General features: G+C 56.7%; 2 protein-coding genes across 2 annotated transcripts in view; one reads left to right on the top strand and one right to left on the bottom strand.

The window, feature by feature from the left end:
- Positions 1-6,370, top strand: part of asic4a (acid-sensing (proton-gated) ion channel family member 4a) — a 322,546-nt gene extending 316,176 nt beyond the window's left edge. Inside the window, exon 10 of the mRNA XM_063051476.1 lies at positions 1,389-6,370. Within this exon, the coding sequence (XP_062907546.1) occupies positions 1,389-1,496 (108 nt within the window). The 3' untranslated portion in view covers positions 1,497-6,370. The remainder of the gene's footprint in view (positions 1-1,388) is intronic.
- Positions 6,371-8,187: 1,817 nt separating this feature from the next.
- The window catches only part of LOC134347623 (chondroitin sulfate synthase 2-like), a 29,607-nt gene continuing 20,358 nt past the window's right edge, over positions 8,188-17,436 (bottom strand). Inside the window, exons 3-4 of the mRNA XM_063049991.1 lie at positions 12,115-12,297; positions 8,188-10,047 (exon numbers count right to left, since the gene is read on the bottom strand). Of these exons, the coding sequence (XP_062906061.1) occupies positions 8,785-10,047; positions 12,115-12,297 (1,446 nt within the window). The 3' untranslated portion in view covers positions 8,188-8,784. The remainder of the gene's footprint in view (positions 10,048-12,114; positions 12,298-17,436) is intronic.

Below are 17,436 nucleotides of genomic sequence, written 5' to 3'. Positions count from 1 at the left end.
GAGATGAATTAACAGCCGACGTTTCTTCAGGACTGGGAAGGATAGTGAAGAGGTGGGGGAAGGAGGACATGCTGGAAGGTGACAGGTGAAGCTGGGTGGGTGGGCAAGGTCAGGGGCTAGAGAGGAGAGTGGACCATGTGGGAAAGGGAAAGAGCAGGGGCACTAGGGCAGAAGATATGCAAGCCAGGTGAAAAGGTGAGAGACCACAGTCAAGAACAGGAGAGGGAAGGAGGAGGGGAAGAGTTACCAGAAGGAGAAATCGAGGCTCATGCCATTGGATTGGAGACTTTCTAGAGAGATTATGAGGTGTTGCTCCCCCACTCAGAGTGGCCTCATCGCGGCAAAAGAGGAGGCCATGGACCAACACGTCAGAATGGGAGTGGTCGGTCCCCAGGAAATTCCGCATTTGTCGACTGGGGGGGCGGAGGTGATCAGCAAAGTGGATGCCCCAGGCCTCACCAATACAGAGGAGGCTGAATCAGGAGCTGTAGACAACCCTAACGGATTCACAGGTCGCCTCACCTTGAAGAAATGTTTGGGGCCCTCAATGGGGGTGAGGGAGGAGGGGAATGGGCAGGTGGAGCATTTCTGTTGCTTGCAGGGGTATGAGCCAGGACGGAGATTAGTGGGGAGGGACAAATGAACAAGGGAATCATGGAGGGAGCAACTTCTGCAGAAAGCAGAGAGCTGGTGGGGGGGGGCGCGGTAAAGATGTTCTTGGTGGTAGGATTCAGTTGAAGATGGCGGAAGTTATGGAGAGTGATGTGTTGGATGTGGAGGCTCATGGGGTGGTAGTGAGGACAAAAGCAACTCTATCCCTAATAAAGTGACAGGAAGGTGGGATAAGACTGGATGTCTGGGAAATGGAGGAGATACGAGTGATGGTGGAGGAAGGGAAAACCCTTTCTTTGAGGGAGCAGACATCACTGATGTCCTGGAAAAGAGAGCTTCATCTTGGAAACAGATGTAGTGGATACGAAGGAACTAAGAGAACGGAATAGCATTTTTACAGGGATCAGGGTGAGAAGACATATAGTCAAGCGAGCCGTTGGAATGGGTAGGTCTATAAAAGATGCTGCTAGACAGTTTGTCTCCAGAGATGGAGACAGAGAGATCGAGAAAGGGGAGAGTGAATTTCAGGGGAGGGTGGAAGTTAGTGGCAAGGTTGATGAATTCCCCCCCCCCTTCTTCTATTCCCAGTCTGGCCTCTTACCTGTTCACCTCCCCAGCCTATCAGCTACCCCTGGTGCCCCTCCTTCTTCCCTCTCTCCCATGGCCCACTCTCCTCTCCCATCAGATTCCTTCCTCTCCAACCCTTGACCTTTCCCACCCACCTGGCTTCACCCTATGGCCAAATTCTGATCCTATGTCTTATGGTCTCTCCACAGGCAACCTGTGAATCGACCAGATGCCCCCAGGAGGGTCGATTACTACCCCCCACCCTTCACCCACACTCTCCACAGCACCGACTACCATTTCACGACTTTGCTTGTTGACTGTGGCCAGAATTCGTGAGCTGGCCCTTCCTCACCGCCCCCACTGTTCCCTCCTCCTTCCCCTCACGGACCGCTCTGGCTCTCATCATCCACTCCCTCCGCTCCCTCCTCCTGTTCCCTCATCGCACCCTCCTCCCTTTATTCATTACTCACCCTCACTGTCCCTCCTCAGTGGCCCTACCCACACAACCCCCTCCCTCACTTACACCTCCCAGTTTCCTCACTCCCTCATTACCTCCACCTTCTCGATACCCTCACTGCCCTTCCCACACTACTCCCTCTCCCTCATCATCCCCCTCTCTCCTCTCCACTCCCTCCAGTTCCTGCTAATCTATCCCTCTTCCCTTCCAGACTCTTGAACCGTCCCCCCACACGACTTCTCCCTCCATCCCACCAACCTCAACGTTTCCTCTGTAAACTACCTGCTGTGGTAGCTGTCACCATTAAACACTAACCAACCCCCTGCCCAGCTCTGCCCCCATCCTTCCCCCTCATCCCCTGGCTAGGAGAGGTTTGTTTGCCCTTACCTGTCCCCAGGGTGGGGCAGAGTCTGTCCACGCCTGCTGTTCCGTCTGTTACCAATCACTCCACATCGCTTGGCTGTCCAACGTGGCAGGGCTGTTGGTGGAGTCACGAAAAACTCTCCCCCCTCCTCCCCCAGTCACCCCCATCATCAGCTTCAGCCAACCACCACCACCCTGAGCTCCCCACTCCCTGCTACTCAGCGCCTGACCCTCGAGATCCTCCTGGGCAGGCCCTACTTGTGCAACCTAAAATTCTCCATCTTGCCGCCTCTGTTTCCACGCCCCCATCCCACGCCACATCCTCTGTCTCCATCCTCACACTCTCCAGCCATCGAGGATGTGGGGCCAGTATCCCAGCTCAGTCCAAGGGTCACCAGCACTGTTCCCTCTCAGCTGTGCAGCCACGCAGTAGCTGAAATGCTCCCATGCACATAGCCTTCGTTGCCACTCAGCTGGAATTTTCTTTTATATAAAGTGAACATTACTATAAAGTGCCACACAGTTTTCAGGCTGTGTAGAGATTTCCTGCTCAGAGCAATGGTTGGTCCATGCCGCTGTGAAAAAAGTTAGAGGGAGCATTGGTTAGCAGTGACCCACCACCTGCAATTCAGTGTCCATATCTGCCCTCCCCACATTCCAGTCTCCTCCCTCACTTGCCCCGTCTCTGACCCCATTCTCTCCCTCCCTCAGACTGTTGCTCTGTCTCCGTCCCCGCCCTCAACGCGTCTCTCTGCCTCTGTCCCCTCCTTCCCTCACCGTCTCTGTCTGTCCCTCCCTCCCTCGTCCACCTGTCTCTATCCTCTCCCTCGCCCCATCTGTCCCCTCTCTCACTTCACCTGTATCTGTCCCCTCCATCCCTTCCTCACCTCACCTCCCTGTCTCCACTCTCCCTCCACGTTATTCCTCACACCCGCACTCTCCCAACCCAGGATCTATTGGCCTGGTGCTGGGGATGTGGCAGGTTCTTCTGGGAGTGACGTTGGAGGCCGGAGCCTGTTAGAATCGCACTGGAGCCTGCTGGGTGGCGCTGGACTGCGGCTACCTCCCTGCTGGAGTTTCCTGCAAAGAGCCAGTTTGCTGGGATTTTGCCGACCCGTGCTGGCCGGGAGTCCTGAGCAGACTGCAGAGCTGCCCGCAGTCCACACTACCCAGGTGCTGGCTGGCCGTGCGTGGGACATTCACCACATTCCTGTCCGGTGTTACTGTGAAGACAGCTCCGCTCCACTCCACCACGCCTGCCAAAACTGTCATTAATCTGCCGGGCCGGTAACACGTGGAGCACCGAGCACCCATCACACGTCCACATGAGAGCATCCTCCGCCTGTTTTATAACTATGAATCACTGTCTGTGCTTTTACACTCTTATGTGTGTGTACCTACACCCCACTGTTCACCTCCCACCTGTGTTCCCACACCCCTTGGTACACCTCCCTCTGTGTGTACCTACACCCCTCCGTATACCCACACCCCTCAGTACACCTCCCTCCGTGTGTACCCATACCGCTCCGTGTATACCAACACCCCTCGGTACACCTCCCTCCGTGTGTACCCATACCGCTCCATGTATACCAACACCCCTCTGTATACCTCCCTCCATGTGTACCCACACCCCTCCGTATACCTCCACCCCTCGGTACACCTCCCTCCATGTGTACCTACATCCCTCACTATTCCTCCCTGTGTGTACCTACACCCTTTCATACACCTCCCTCTATGTGTACCCACTTCCCTCCATATACCTCCCTCCACCTGTGTACCTACACCCCATGTGTACCCGCACCCCTCCCCCCGTGTGTACCTACATCTCTCCGCCGGGTTGTGTACTTACATCCCGTATACCTCCATCCCTCTGTCTGTGTACCTACACCCCTCCATGGACCTGTACCTGCCTTCACCTGTCTCTGTACCAACACCCCTTCGTGTATGTGTACCTCCCTCTGCCTGTGTATCGACACCCACATCTGTGTACCTATACCCATGTACCTCCCACCGCCTGTCTGTGAACCTACAACCTTGCATGTGCAACCTTTACCTGTCCGTATGCTTACACCTGTGTGTCCCTCCGCTTCTGTGTACCTAAACCCCTCTCTGTACCTCCCTCCACCTGTCTGTATACCTACACCCATGTGAGTGTGTGTGTGTACCTCCCTCTTGCAGTCTGTGTACCTACACCCGTGTGGGTACCTCCCTCTGCCTGTCTTTGTAACTACACCCTGTCACGTGTGTGCTTCTTGACACATGCTCCCGGATATGGCACACCCAAGTGTATGCCCAGTGAGTGGGGCGAGGAGATATGGCTTTAAGACCTGTGGGTGGGGCTGGGGAAGGGTGTGGAGAGGCCTGTGGGTGGGGTGATGCTTTGGTGAGAGGCTGAAGTGGTTCCTTGTCGGGGTGGAGGGATGCCCGACTGCGGAGCAGATGGCGTGATCCTACGTGGGACAGCATGATCCCACAGAACAATGGCTAATGGTGAGGGGATGCCTCCCAGCTGCAGACAACTAGGTTTGATCCCGACCTCCTGTGCTTTCCGTGTGGAGTGTGCACGCTCCCCCTGTGACTGCCTGGGTTTGCCGTGGGTGCTCTTGTTCTCTCTCACATCCCAGAAATGCCCAATGTAGGGTGGGCAAATTAGCCGCTGTGTGCCAGGGGTGGAATCAGGGCACAGCTGGCAGTAACTTGATGGCCAACACCAAACAGTGGGCTGAAGGGCCTGTCTATGAAGGGAGGTGAGAGCGGCCCCTCCCTCCCGCCGAGGGTTTGAGGGTGGGCGTTCTTCGGAGATAATGACAGTGCATGCTTGTGAATTGCTGGTCAAAGTGTGACAGGAAGAGAAGGAATGAAGTTCAAAAATCAGAAATCAATTTATTTGAAACATTTTCCAATGCACAGTATTTCACTGAGCCAACCCAATGTTGTAGATGTTTTTACTGCTGATCGTTACAATGTACTTGGAAACAATGTAGATTATATCATAGTTGTGACGTTTGAATATTCTCAGAATATATTTATAAATTGGAATTGGGTTTGTCTCTTCTTTTGGAGATGGAATTGGTAGTTTTGAAATTCCACTAGGACCCAGATCAAACTTGTTTCAGAGCCAGGCTGCACTGTCACATCTGGCTCTTTGGCCCCGTACCGGGCACATCTGGAACTGCAATCCTACGCTGGGCACACCTGGATCCACTGTGGTCGTCCAGCTCCCACCATTCACCTCCTACGGTCCAAGACTTGCACTTCCCAGTGCCGACTGCACAGGTTCAGTGCATGCAGTTTGCAGAACTCCCAAATACATCACCAAAATCTAAAGTCCAGCTGTCCGCTCCACTGGCACCAGGGCACAAGACAGCGAGACTGGGAGCGGCTGCTGCCTCGGCCTCTCTCCCACACCAGCCCACCACTGGAGTACTGATCACTCAGTGGAATGCACATTTCTTTGGTCTAACAAGACTTCCTGATTGAACAGTAAGAACCCAAACCCCTCTGTACCGATTGGAAGATGAATCCAGGGTTTTGCAGTCCTTGTCCAGCAGGTTATAATTGGGTTTAAACCACCCCCACCCCCCGCTCTGCTACGGATTTGGAAGTTCCCTGCATCCTCTTCCACCTGACCAGAGTTCAAGCAGGCAGAGCAGCACTGCCAAATCCAACACTGACTTTGCACAGAGATTGTCGGAGAGCGCGAGACAAAGCTCCGCGTGGAGAAGGCAGTATCGGGCACCCTGCCCCTGCCCTGGGAGTGCGTGACGGGGCGGTGGCGCAGAGCAGCGAGACAAAGCTCCGCGTGGAGAAGGCAGTATCGGGCACCCTGCCCCTGCCCTGGGAGTGTGCAAAGGGGCGGAGCGGAAGGACAGGGCAACAGAGGGAGAGAGGACACGACGGAGCGTGTAGAGGGAGGGAGGAATGTGTGATGGAGTGTGTTATGGGACAATGGAGTGAGTGAGGGAGAGAGGACACGACGGAGCATGTGGAGGGAGGGAGGAGTGTGTGATGGAGTGTGTATGGGACAATGGAGTGAGTGAGGGAGAGAGGACACGATGGAGCGTGTGGAGGGAGGGAGGAGTGTGTGATGGAGTGTGTTATGGGACAATGGAGTGAGTGAGGGAGAGAGGACACGACAGAGCGTGTGGAGGGATGAAGGGAGAGAGGGTACAATGGAGTGGTGCAGGGGGTGAGAGTGACTTACTGTGTGATGGGACTGTGCGGAGGGAGGGAGGGATGAGGCAGCGCGGAATGAAAGAGGGAGTTTGTGATTGGGGCAGCGTGGAGGGGAGGGAGGGAGCGTGACAGGACAGCGCGGAGGGGAGGGAGCGTGACAGGACAGCGCAGAGGGGAGGGAGGGAGGGAGCGTGACAGGACAGCGCGGAGGGGAGGGAGGGAGCGTGACAGGACAGCTCGGACGGGAGGGAGGGAGCGTGACAGGACAGCGCGGAGGGGAGGGAGGGAGTGTGACAGGACAGCGCGGAGGGGAGGGAGAGAGCGTGACAGGACAGCGCGGAGGGGAGGGAGGGAGGGAGCATGACAGGGCAGCGCGGAGGGGAGGGAGGGAGGGAGCGTGACAGGGCAGCGCGGAGGGGAGGGAGGGAGGGAGCGTGACAGGACAGCGCGGAGGGGAGGGAGGGAGGGAGCGTGACAGGACAGCGCGGAGGGGAGGGAGGGAGGGTGACAGACAGCGCGGAGGGGAGGGAGGGAGGGTGACAGACAGCGCGGAGGGGAGGGAGGGAGGGAGCGTGACAGGACAACGCGGAGGGGAGGGAGGGAGAGAGGGAGCGTGACAGGGCAGCGCGGAGGGGAGGGAGGGAGCGTGACACGGCAGCGTGGAGGGGAGGGAGGGAGCGTGACAGGGCAGCGCGGAGGGGAGGGAGGGAGTGTGACAGGGCAGCGCAGAGGGGAGGGAGGGAGGGAGCGTGACAGGGCAGCGCGGAGGGGAGGGAGGGAGTGTGACAGGACAGCGCGGGGGGAGGGAGCGTGACAGGACAGCGCGGAAGGGAGGGAGGGAGGGAGCGTGACAGGGCAGCGCGGAGGGGAGGGAGGGAGGGAGCGTGACAGGGCAGCGCGGAGGGGAGGGAGGGAGCGTGACAGGGCAGCGCGGAGGGAGGGAGGGAGCGTGACAGGACAGCGCGGGGGGAGGGAGCGTGACAGGACAGCGCGGAAGGGAGGGAGGGAGGGAGCGTGACAGGGCAGCGCGGAGGGGAGGGAGGGAGGGAGCGTGACAGGGCAGCGCGGAGGGGAGGGAGGGAGCGTGACAGGGCAGCGCGGAGGGGAGGGAGGGAGCGTGACAGGGCAGCACGGAGGGGAGGGAGGGAGGGAGCGTGACAGGGCAGCGCGGAGGGGAGGGAGGGAGGGAGCGTGACAGGACAGCGCGGAGGGGAGGGAGGGAGCGTGACAGGACAGCGCGGAGGGGAGGGAGGGAGGGAGCATGACAGGACAGCGCGGAGGATAGGGAGGGAGGGAGCGTGACAGGACAGCGCGGAGGGGAGGGAGGGAGGGAGCGTGACAGGACAGCGCGGAGGGGAGGGAGGGAGTGTGACAGGACAGCGCGGGGGGAGGGAGCGTGACAGGACAGCGCGGAAGGGAGGGAGGGAGGGAGCGTGACAGGACTGCGCGGAGGGGAGGGAGGGAGGGAGCGTGACAGGACAGTGCGGAGGGGAGGGAGGGAGTGTGACAGGACAGCGCGGAAGGGAGGGAGGGAGGGAGCGTGACAGGACAGCGCGGAGGGGAGGGAAGGAGCGAGACAAGACAGTGTGGACGGGAGGGAGGAAGGGAGTGAGACAGGACAGCGCGGAGGGGAGGGAGGAACGGAGCGAGACAGGACAGCACGGAGGGGAGGGAGCGTGACAGGACAACGCGGAGGGGAGGGAGGGAGGGAGCGTGACAGGACAGCACGGAGGAGAGGGAGGGAGGGAGCGTGACAGGACAGCGCGGAGGGGAGGGAGGGAGGGAGCGTGACAGGACAGCGCGGAGGGGAGGGAGCGTGACAGGACAGCGCGGAGGGGAGGGAGGGAGCGTGACAGGACAGCGCGGAGGTGAGGGAGGGAGTGTGACAGGACAGGGCGGAGGGGAGGGAGGGAGCGTGACCGGACAGCGCGGAGGGAGGGAGGGAGCGTGACAGGACAGCGCGGAGGGGAGGGAGCGTGACAGGAGGGGAGGGGAGGGAGGGAGCGTGACAGGACAGCGCGGAGGTGAGGGAGGGAGTGTGACAGGACAGGGCGGAGGGGAGGGAGGGAGCGTGACAGGACAGCGCGGGGGGAGTGAGGGAGCGTGACAGGACAGCGCGGAGGGGAGGGAGGAAGTGTGACAGGACAGGGCGGAGGGGAGGGAGGAAGTGTGACAGGACAGGGCGGAGGGGAGGGAGGAAGCGTGACAGGACAGCGTGGGGGGAGGGAGGGAGTGTGACAGGACAGCGCGGAGGTGAGGGAGGGAGTGTGACAGGACAGCGCGGAGGGGAGGGAGGGCGAGACAGGGCAGCGCAGAGAGGGAAGGGAGTCTGTCCCACCTGCGCCCACCCCTGCTTGCGGAGCATCACGCTCGGTTGGTCCGTCTGCGGAGGGGCACACCGTTTACAGAGGAGCGTCCTTGTCAGGGCATTCCGCCTGCACCTGGTCCCGCTGTGGAGCCGCCAAGCAGACCTGACATCGAGAGTGAACACCTCCAGAGGGAATGGAAGTGGGGAGCAAGAGGACGGGGAATGCAGGAGGGTTGGTGATGGGGGGGTGGTGTCGGGAGGATGAGAGGGGTGGCAGAATGGCGGGCTGCCAGGAGCCCCCTCAAGTGCTGTTGCCCTGTTCCTGATCGAAGAGCAGCATGGCCAGCTGAGCACGGGAGCCCAGCCCCAGAAGGTTGCTCTGCACGCAGCGGTGGTAGACATCCTCGCTGGACCGCGCGTCGCAGGTGCGCTGCCCGGAGGCCTGCCTGAGCGCTGGCTCCACCGCCCGGAAGACGTGCAGGCCCGAGAACTGCACGAACATCTGGTAGAGGTCCAGCGACTCCAGCAGCTCCTCGCTGTCGAGGGCGGCCGCCGCGGTCACCTTGCTGCGCGTGGCCATGTAGTCCGCGTTGTAGAAGCAGGCGGCCTCGAAGAAGTCACGGTCGAAGTGCCCGGCATCCTTCAGCAGGTCGACAGTGAGGGGCGGCGGCTGGTTGGGGTAGGCCACACGGGGATCGTACTCCTGGAAGGGGATGGGGAAGAAAACCTGCCGCTGGCTGATGCTGTTCATGCGACAACGGTTGAGGAAGTCCAGGCTGAGCTGGCTGCTGGCGGCCACCAGGAAGAACAGCGTGTCCACCGGGTACTTCTTGGAGATGACGTCCATGAGCTTGATCTGGGAGGGGGCATCAGTCTTCACACTGATCCACGGGATCTTGCTGCCCGGGTACTTCTTCTCATACTGGGTGATCTGGGCCTTCAGGCCGCCGAAGATGTCGTCGTGGCTGACGCGCTGTGCCTCCAGAGGCTCGTAGATGAAGAGGAGGGTGAGGACGGCGTTCTCCTCGGTCTCCAGCGCCATCAGGGCAAACTCCTGCAGGAAGCGGGCGGCCTGGGGGCGCTCGCGGGCGCCCAGCGGGAGGATGACATGCAGCCGGCTGGCCTCGGTCACGTAGGGCATGGGGATGATCTCCACGGCGCTGAGTGGCCGCAGCAAGTACACCCGGGTGGTGATGGGGCGGCTGTGGCCGTGCTCGGTGGCGGCCTCCAGGCCCAGGTCCAGCGTGTACTCCATGCCGCGGGTGGGGTCGAAGCGCCGGTAGCCGTTGAGGAGCCGCTGCTTGCGGAGCTGCAGCGAGGGCTGGTAGCGGCGGTTCAGCTCCCGCACGGCCGTCTCCAGCACGTCGCTGATGTCCAGCCGGTCGGCCCCCCGCAGCTGGCAGCGGGGGGCCCCGTCCGCGCACCAGAACACCTGCTCCTCCGTGAAGTAGTCCCAGCGGAGCACCTCGAAGCGGCTGCGCGGTCGGAACGGGGGACTGATGCCCAGTGGCCAGCTGGCCGACTCCCCCTCCTCGGCCAGGCCAGTCACGTTCCGCAGCTCCTCCTGCGAGCACAAGCACACACAACGCCGGGTTAGGGACGGCAGAACAGTAAATCAGATCGGTACAGACCCTTCAGCCCACGATGTACCCCCCCCCACCAAGATCAATCGAACCCCTCCCTCCCACATCGCCCATTTTCCTATCATCCACGTGCCCATCTCAGAGGCTCTTAAATCTCCCCAACGTATCTGTCTCTGCGCCCACCCAGCAGGGCGTTCCACTCTGTGTAAAGGACTTACCTCTGACATCCCCTCACACTTTCCTCCAATCACCTTTAAATCATCCCCCCGATATTAGCCATTTCCACCCTGGGAAAAAGTCTCCTAACTATTCTCTCTATCCACGTCTCTTATTGTCTTGTACACCTCTATCAACTCTCCTCTCATCCTCCTTCGCTCCAAAGAGAAAAGCCCGAGCTCACTCAACCTATCCTCATAAAACGTGCTCTCTAATCCAGGCAGCGTCCCGGTGAATCTCCTCTGCACCCTCTCTACAGCTTCCACATCCTTCCGATAATGAGGTGACCAGAACTGAACTCCAAGTTACTACGCGACACGTCTGGCTTGGATAGCACAGGAAGAGTGGCCTCCTGCTCTACCCAGCCGGCGCAGGACGCAGAATCGAGTGGCCTGACACGCTCCCCAGCTGGGGCAGGACACGGCGTGAGCGACAGGCTGCTCTACCCTTGGAGGATAGTAAGGGAGGCCATTCGGCCTGTCTGGGGCAGCACACAGGGAGCGGAGGAAGACGGGGCCATTCAGCTCATCGGTTTCTGATCGAGGATGAGAAGCAGAGACACTGACTCTGTCCCTCTCTCCACATGGGCACAAGCACTCCAGCAATTCCTGAAGTTCATTGTGTTTCAGTCCCTCAACACCCCTCGTCCCTTAACACTGTGGCAGCCTGTGTGGCAATGGGAGCTAAAATGCTGACTGACAGAGAGGGCAGGCGGCATCCACGGAGGGGAGGGAGAAATGAGGGACACAGATCAGCACTGGGAGTTATTAGGGTACAGGGGAAAGTGGGAGGTTTATAGAACAGATTGATACCACCGGCCGGTGGCATAGTGGCGTCAGCGCTGGACTTCGGGGCGAGAGGTCCCGAGTTCGAATCCGGCCGGCTCCCTTGCACGCTGTCCATCCGTGCCTGGGTTGAGTGTCAAGCTAACAACTCGACCTCATACAAAAAAATCCTGGAGAGGGATGGGCTCCGCCAGGTTTCAGATGCCCAAGACACGTCGTGCGATGAGCATACCAAAAGATCGGTGCGAAAAGCTTGTCATGACGGTGCCCTGACAACTCCACCAGGAGTTAAGGGCGAACCCTCCCACAGTAATTTGCCCCCCCCAGGATGTTTTTGTTTTACTTCAGATGTCTGGCACCTTCCCCCCAGAGCGGTGGGGGTGGAGGAGAGTGCGGTGACAGGAACACCACCATTCCCGGCAGCACGATCCATGCAGCGTCCCTCTGCGTCAAAAAATCCACCCTCGGAACCTAAAATGATGCCCTCTCGTATTAGCTGTTTCCGCACTCTGACAAAGTCTCTGTACCTCAAACCCCTTAGCCTCATCCCATGATCAAACACTGCACCAGTGAGGCAGGGGGCCTGTCTACGCCTGTGGGAAATGGGGATGAGGCACTGGTCTGGGGTTGTCTGTAAGGGAGTGTGGACGTGTGCTGGCTCGAGGCCCACGTATCCTGTTCCAGTTTCCACGCGTGTCCCTGTCTCCCACAGGGACAGAAGCTGGCCGACTTCACAGTGGAGGTGTCGAGGGGGTCTGATCAAAAACACAGCACCACCCACCCCAAACAAACACAGCGACCAAGCACTGATCAAACATACTCTCACCCCGCCAACACTGATCAAACAGCCCCACCATCATTCCCAGAGCCATCGCACTGATAACATTTAAAAATTTCTAAACCTGAAGTCTCGTTTTTTTAAGGAAAAACTCGGAAGCTCTTAAAATAATCACCACAAATTCAAAGCAAGTGGGAGAAAACTCCCTCGGTACTGCCTCTCCCACAGTACGGCCCCTCCCATGGCCAAGATCTGCTGCCAGTCAGCACCTGAAGTATCTGGATCTCCCGGTAGGTCTGCTCCAGTTCCAGCTGTGTGAATCGCTTGTGCAGCTTGTACATCTGGACGGGCTCCATCACCGGGTGAACAGTCAGCGCTCTGCGGAACCTTGCGTCCTCCTCCTTATCGGGGTCCGTCGCCTTCCCCAGCTCAAAGTAACGATACTGGCTGCCCTGTGGGGAGGGAGGCAAGTTTGTTACCCTGCTGGCAGAGCCCGTGTACCCCCAAGATACCACTCTACCCACCCCCCCCCCACCAACCACCCTGCCCTCGGCTCCTGGTCTGACCCTCCCCAGGGCCCGACGGCCATTCAGCCCTTTTACACCATGCTGCTAGCCATCACATCAAGGGCTGCAGAGACTGGGCAAGCTGGGACCGTTTCCCCGGGAGTGACAGAGGTTGAAGGTGATCTTGTAAAGGTTTGTACAATCGTGAGGGTCGGGGATGGAGTAGATGGTCACGAACAGCTTCACAGGGTAGGGGATAGGGAAGTATTGTTACAGGAATTGGTTTATTGTCAGATGCACTGAGATACAGTGAAAAGCGACACAGAGACCCTGAGTGTGGAGCATCAATGACTGGGTAGAGTTGGTGAATGAAGGGCATGGGTCATTGAGGGAGGGTGGGGAGAATGTTTGTGTACAAGTGTACAGTTCTGGTCACCCCCCTACAGAAGGGACCTGGTATCAACAGAAAAGAGTGCAGAAGAGATTCACCAGGATGTTGTTTGGAGTGGAGGACTGTACCTACAAGGAGTCTGCCAAAACTCTTGACGAACTTCTATAGATGCACAGTGGAGAGTATCCCAGCTGGCTGCGTCACAGCCTGGTATGAAAACACTGATGTGGAATGGAAAAGGTTACAGAAAATGGCGAGCTCAGTCCATCACACCACTGAGCACTGCCACAAGAGAGCAGTATCCATCATCAGGGACCCCCACCATCCAGGTCCAGGCTCTCTTCTCACTGCTGCCACCAGGAAGGAGATACAGAAGCTTTAGGTCCCACACCACCGGGTTCAGGAATAGTTATTGCCCTACAAATACGTATTCAAGTTCTGAACCAGCAGATAACTTCACTCACGAGGTATACAGAACAAGCTGCAAGAAGAGACGGGAGAGGAGGGTGCACGTGCAAAGTTTAGAAGTGTTTGAACACGTACTTAGGTAGGAACGCTGTAGAGGGATATAGGTTGCATTCAGGGAAATAGGACCAGAGTCAATATCCATCATGGTCAGTGTGGACAATATGATGTAGGAGGAGAATTGGGCCATTCAGCCCATCGAATCTGCTACACCATTCCATCATGGCTGATCTATTATCCCTTTCAACCCCGTTCTCCTGCCTTCTCTCCGTAACCATTGATACCCTTACTAAACAAGAACCTATCAACCTCCGCTTTAAATAAACCCAGTGACTTGTCCTCCACAGCCATCTGAGGCAGTGAATTCCACAGATTCACCACCCTATCGGTAAATAAATTCCTCCTCATCTCTTTCTAAAGAAATGTCCTCTATTTTAAGTCCGTGCCCTCTGGTCCTGACTCACCCACTATAGGAAACCCTCTCCACAGTCACTCTATCGATAGAGGCTTTTCAATATTTGGTAGGTTGAATTGCTTCCCCACCTGCCCCCGCTCCAGAGCACAAACTACAAGAACATGAGGCTATAGGGCAACTCTATAAAACCAGGGGAGCATGCCTTATGAGAATAGGTCGAGTGAACGCAGCCTTTTCTCCTTGGAGCGACGGAGGATGAGAGGTGCCCTGATAGAGGTGTATCAGTCAGCGGCTTTTTCTCCAGGGCTGAAATGGCTAGAATGAGAGGGCATAGTTTTGAGGTGCTTGGAAGTAGGTACAGAGGAGATGACAGTGGTGGAGGCAGATATGGGGAGGGTCTTTTAACAGACTCCTGGATAAGTACATGGAACTTAGAAAAATAGAGGGCTATGGGTAACCCTAGGAAATTTCTAAAGTAAGGACATGTTGGTCACAGCCTTGTGGGCCAAAGGGCCTGTATTGTGTTGCCATCTGTTGTCGGCCCCCAACCAACACATATTCCACTCTCCCCTCCTACCCCTCCTCACAGTCCCCCACCCTGCTCTCATGACTATACCCCTTCCCCATACGAAACCACCACGGTGGGCTTCACAGCTCTACAGGTGGAAGGCAGCTGGAACGTCTTAACCCAAGCAAGGCTGCAGTACCGGATGGTGTCAGTACCAGGGTGCTCAAAGCCTGTGCCCCTCAGCTATGTGGAGTACTTCGCCATGTATTCAACCTGAGCCTGAGGCTCCGGAGGGTTCCTGTGCTGTGGAAGACGTCCTGCCTCGTCCCTGTGCTGAAGACGCCGCGCCCCAGCGGCCTCAATGACCACAGACCGGTGACATTGACCTCCCACATCATGAAGACCCTGAAGAGACTTGTTCTGGAGCTGCTCCAGCCTATGGTCAGGCCACACTTAGATCCCCTCCAGTTCGCCTACCAGCCCCGACTAGGAGTTGAGGATGCCATCGTCTACCTGCTGAACTGTGTCTACGCCCACCTGGACAAGTCAACGAGGACTGTGAGGGTCATGCTTTTTGACTTCTCCAGTGCGTTCAACACCATCCGCCCGGCTCTGCTGAGGGAGAAGCTGACAGCGATGCAGGTGGATGCTTTCCTGGTGTCATGGATTCTTGACTACCTGACTGGCAGACCACAGTACGTGTGCTTGCAACACTGTGTGTCCGACAGAGTGATCAGCAGCACTGGGGCTCCACAGGGGACTGTCTTGTCTCCCTTTCTCTTCACCATTTACACCTCGGACTTCAACTACTGCACAGAGTCTTGTCATCTTCAGAAGTTTTCTGATGACTCTGCCATAGTTGGATGCATCAGCAAGGGAGATGAGGCTGAGTACAGGGCTACAGTAGAAAACTTTGTCACATGGTGTGAGCAGAACTACCTGCAGCTTAATGTGAAAAAGACTAAGGAGCTGGTGGTAGACCTGAGGAGAGCTAAGGTACCGGTGACTCCTATTTCCATCCAGGGGGTCAGTGTGGACATGGTGGAGGATTACAAATAGCTGGGGATACGAATTGACAATAAACTGGACTGGTCTAAGAACACTGAGGCTGTCTACAAGAAGGGTCAGAGCCGTCTCTATTTCCTGAGGAGACTGAGGTCCTTTAACATCTGCCAGACGATGCTGAGGATGTTCTACGAGTCTGTGGTGGCCAGTGCGATCATGTTTGCTGTTGTGTGCTGGGGCAGCAGGCTGAGGGTAGCAGACACCAACAGAATCAACAAACTCATTTGTAAGGCCAGTGATGTTGTGGGGATGGAACTGGACTCTCTCATGGTGGTGTCTGAAAAGAGGATGCTGTCTAAGTTGCATGCCATCTTGGACAATGTCTCCCATCCACTACATAATGTACTGGGTGGGCACAGGAGTACATTCAGCCAGAGACTCATTCCACCGAGATGCAGCACAGAGCGTCATAGGAAGTCATTCCTGCCTGTGGCCATCAAACTTTACAACTCCTCCCTTGGAGTGTCAGACACCCTGAGCCAATAGGCTGGTCCTGGACTTATTTCATAATTTACTGGCATAATTTACATTACTACTATTTAACTATTACTATTACTATTTAACTATTTATGGTTCTATTACGATTTATTATTTATGAAGCAACTGTAATGAAAACCAATTTCCCCCAGGATCAATAAAGAATGACTGTGACTATGTGCTGTAGGTTTTCCATGTTTCTGACTCTGACTTGCTTTGCGGGGGGGGGTGGCACAGTGGTGTCGCGTACAGTGTAACATTATTACAGTGAAGGCTAGCACCCTCACATTGGGGTTCAATTCCCAGCTCTGCCGGTTTGTTTGTTCTCCCCAAGACTGCGTGGGTTTCCTCTGGGTCCCCCCACATTCCAAAGACGGATGGGTTAGGGTTACAACGATGAGAACGGAGACGCAAGTGACGCATTTCATCGCATGTTTCAATGTAAGTGCTAGGTTAACCCTGGTTAGACCACAGGGGAGTCCTGCGTACAGTTCCAGCCCCCACGCGATAGGGAGGGTGGAGTGCAGGGGAGATTCACCAGAGCGTTGTCTGGGACTGAGTATTTCATTCACAGGAGACTGGAGAGACTAGGCTTTGACCACAAAGGTACACAAAATCACGAGGGCGGAGTCACGGTGGTATTGATAGTGGTTTATTGTCACATGAACCGAGATACAGTGAAACACCTGTCTTGCAGACTGTTCCTACAGATCAAATCATTACACAGTGCATTGAGGTAGAACAAGGTAAAACAGCAACATTGCAGAATAAAGTGTAACAGTTACAGAGAAAGTGTGGTGTCGGTAGACAATATGGTGCAAGATCATAGCGAGAGCAAGATAACAACATTTAACATCTGATAGGCAGGGTGGAAGCTGTCCTTAATCCTGATTGTACAGGCTTGAGGCTTTTGTCTCATCTGCTCCATGGGAGGGGGGAGACGAGAGAGGGAGAGGCCTTTGACTACGCTGGCTGCTTCACTGAGGCAGTGAGAAGAGTCGACAGAGTCTGAGCAGAGCGCGCCCACAACCGTCTGCAGCTTCTTGTGGACAGAGACCAAAACTAAACACAGGTTTAGGGCAAGGATGGATCCCAGAGGAAGCTGGAATCTGAAATGTTGCCTCAGGATTAGTGGAGACAGAGACTCTCACAATCTGTTTGAGGCATCTGGATCATCACCTCCGTCACCCAGGATGAGAAGGGTATGGACGAGGTGCTGGGAAATGGAATTAGTGTGGGTGGCTACTGGGTCAGTCTAGACCTTGTGGGCCGAAGGGTCTGCCATCTTAGTGATTAAAACCACCCGTTCCCAGTCCCCCACAGCTGACACCCCCAGAGAAAACAGCCTCTCCATAATTGATTTCTCTATCTCTGATAATTTCTCCCTTTTCCATTCCCCATTCTGGTTCCTCTCTTCACCTGCCAATGCCCCCTCCCTTTTCCCCCATGGTCCACTGTCCTCTCCTATCAGATTCCTTCTTCTTCAGCCCTTTACCTTTTCCACCTATCACCTCCCAGCTTCTTACTTCATCCACCTTCCCCTGCCTCCATCACCTATTCCGGCTTCTTCCCCCTTCATCTCCAGTCCCGATGAAGGGCCTCGGCCCAAAACATCGGCTATTTATTCCCCTCCCCAGATGCTGCCTGACCCGAGTTCCTCCAGCATTTTGTGTGTGTGCTGCTCTGGATTTCCAGCAGCTGCAGAATCTCTTGTACTTGTGTGTCTATAATCTGTGTTCCCGGCCACCCACAGGACAGGTTCTA

Source organism: Mobula hypostoma, chromosome 6 (genome assembly GCF_963921235.1).
Source record: "Mobula hypostoma chromosome 6, sMobHyp1.1, whole genome shotgun sequence".
NCBI lineage: Eukaryota > Metazoa > Chordata > Chondrichthyes > Myliobatiformes > Myliobatidae > Mobula > Mobula hypostoma.
Note: the sequence above shows the minus strand (reverse complement) of the source record. Positions and strands in the feature narration are given on the sequence as shown.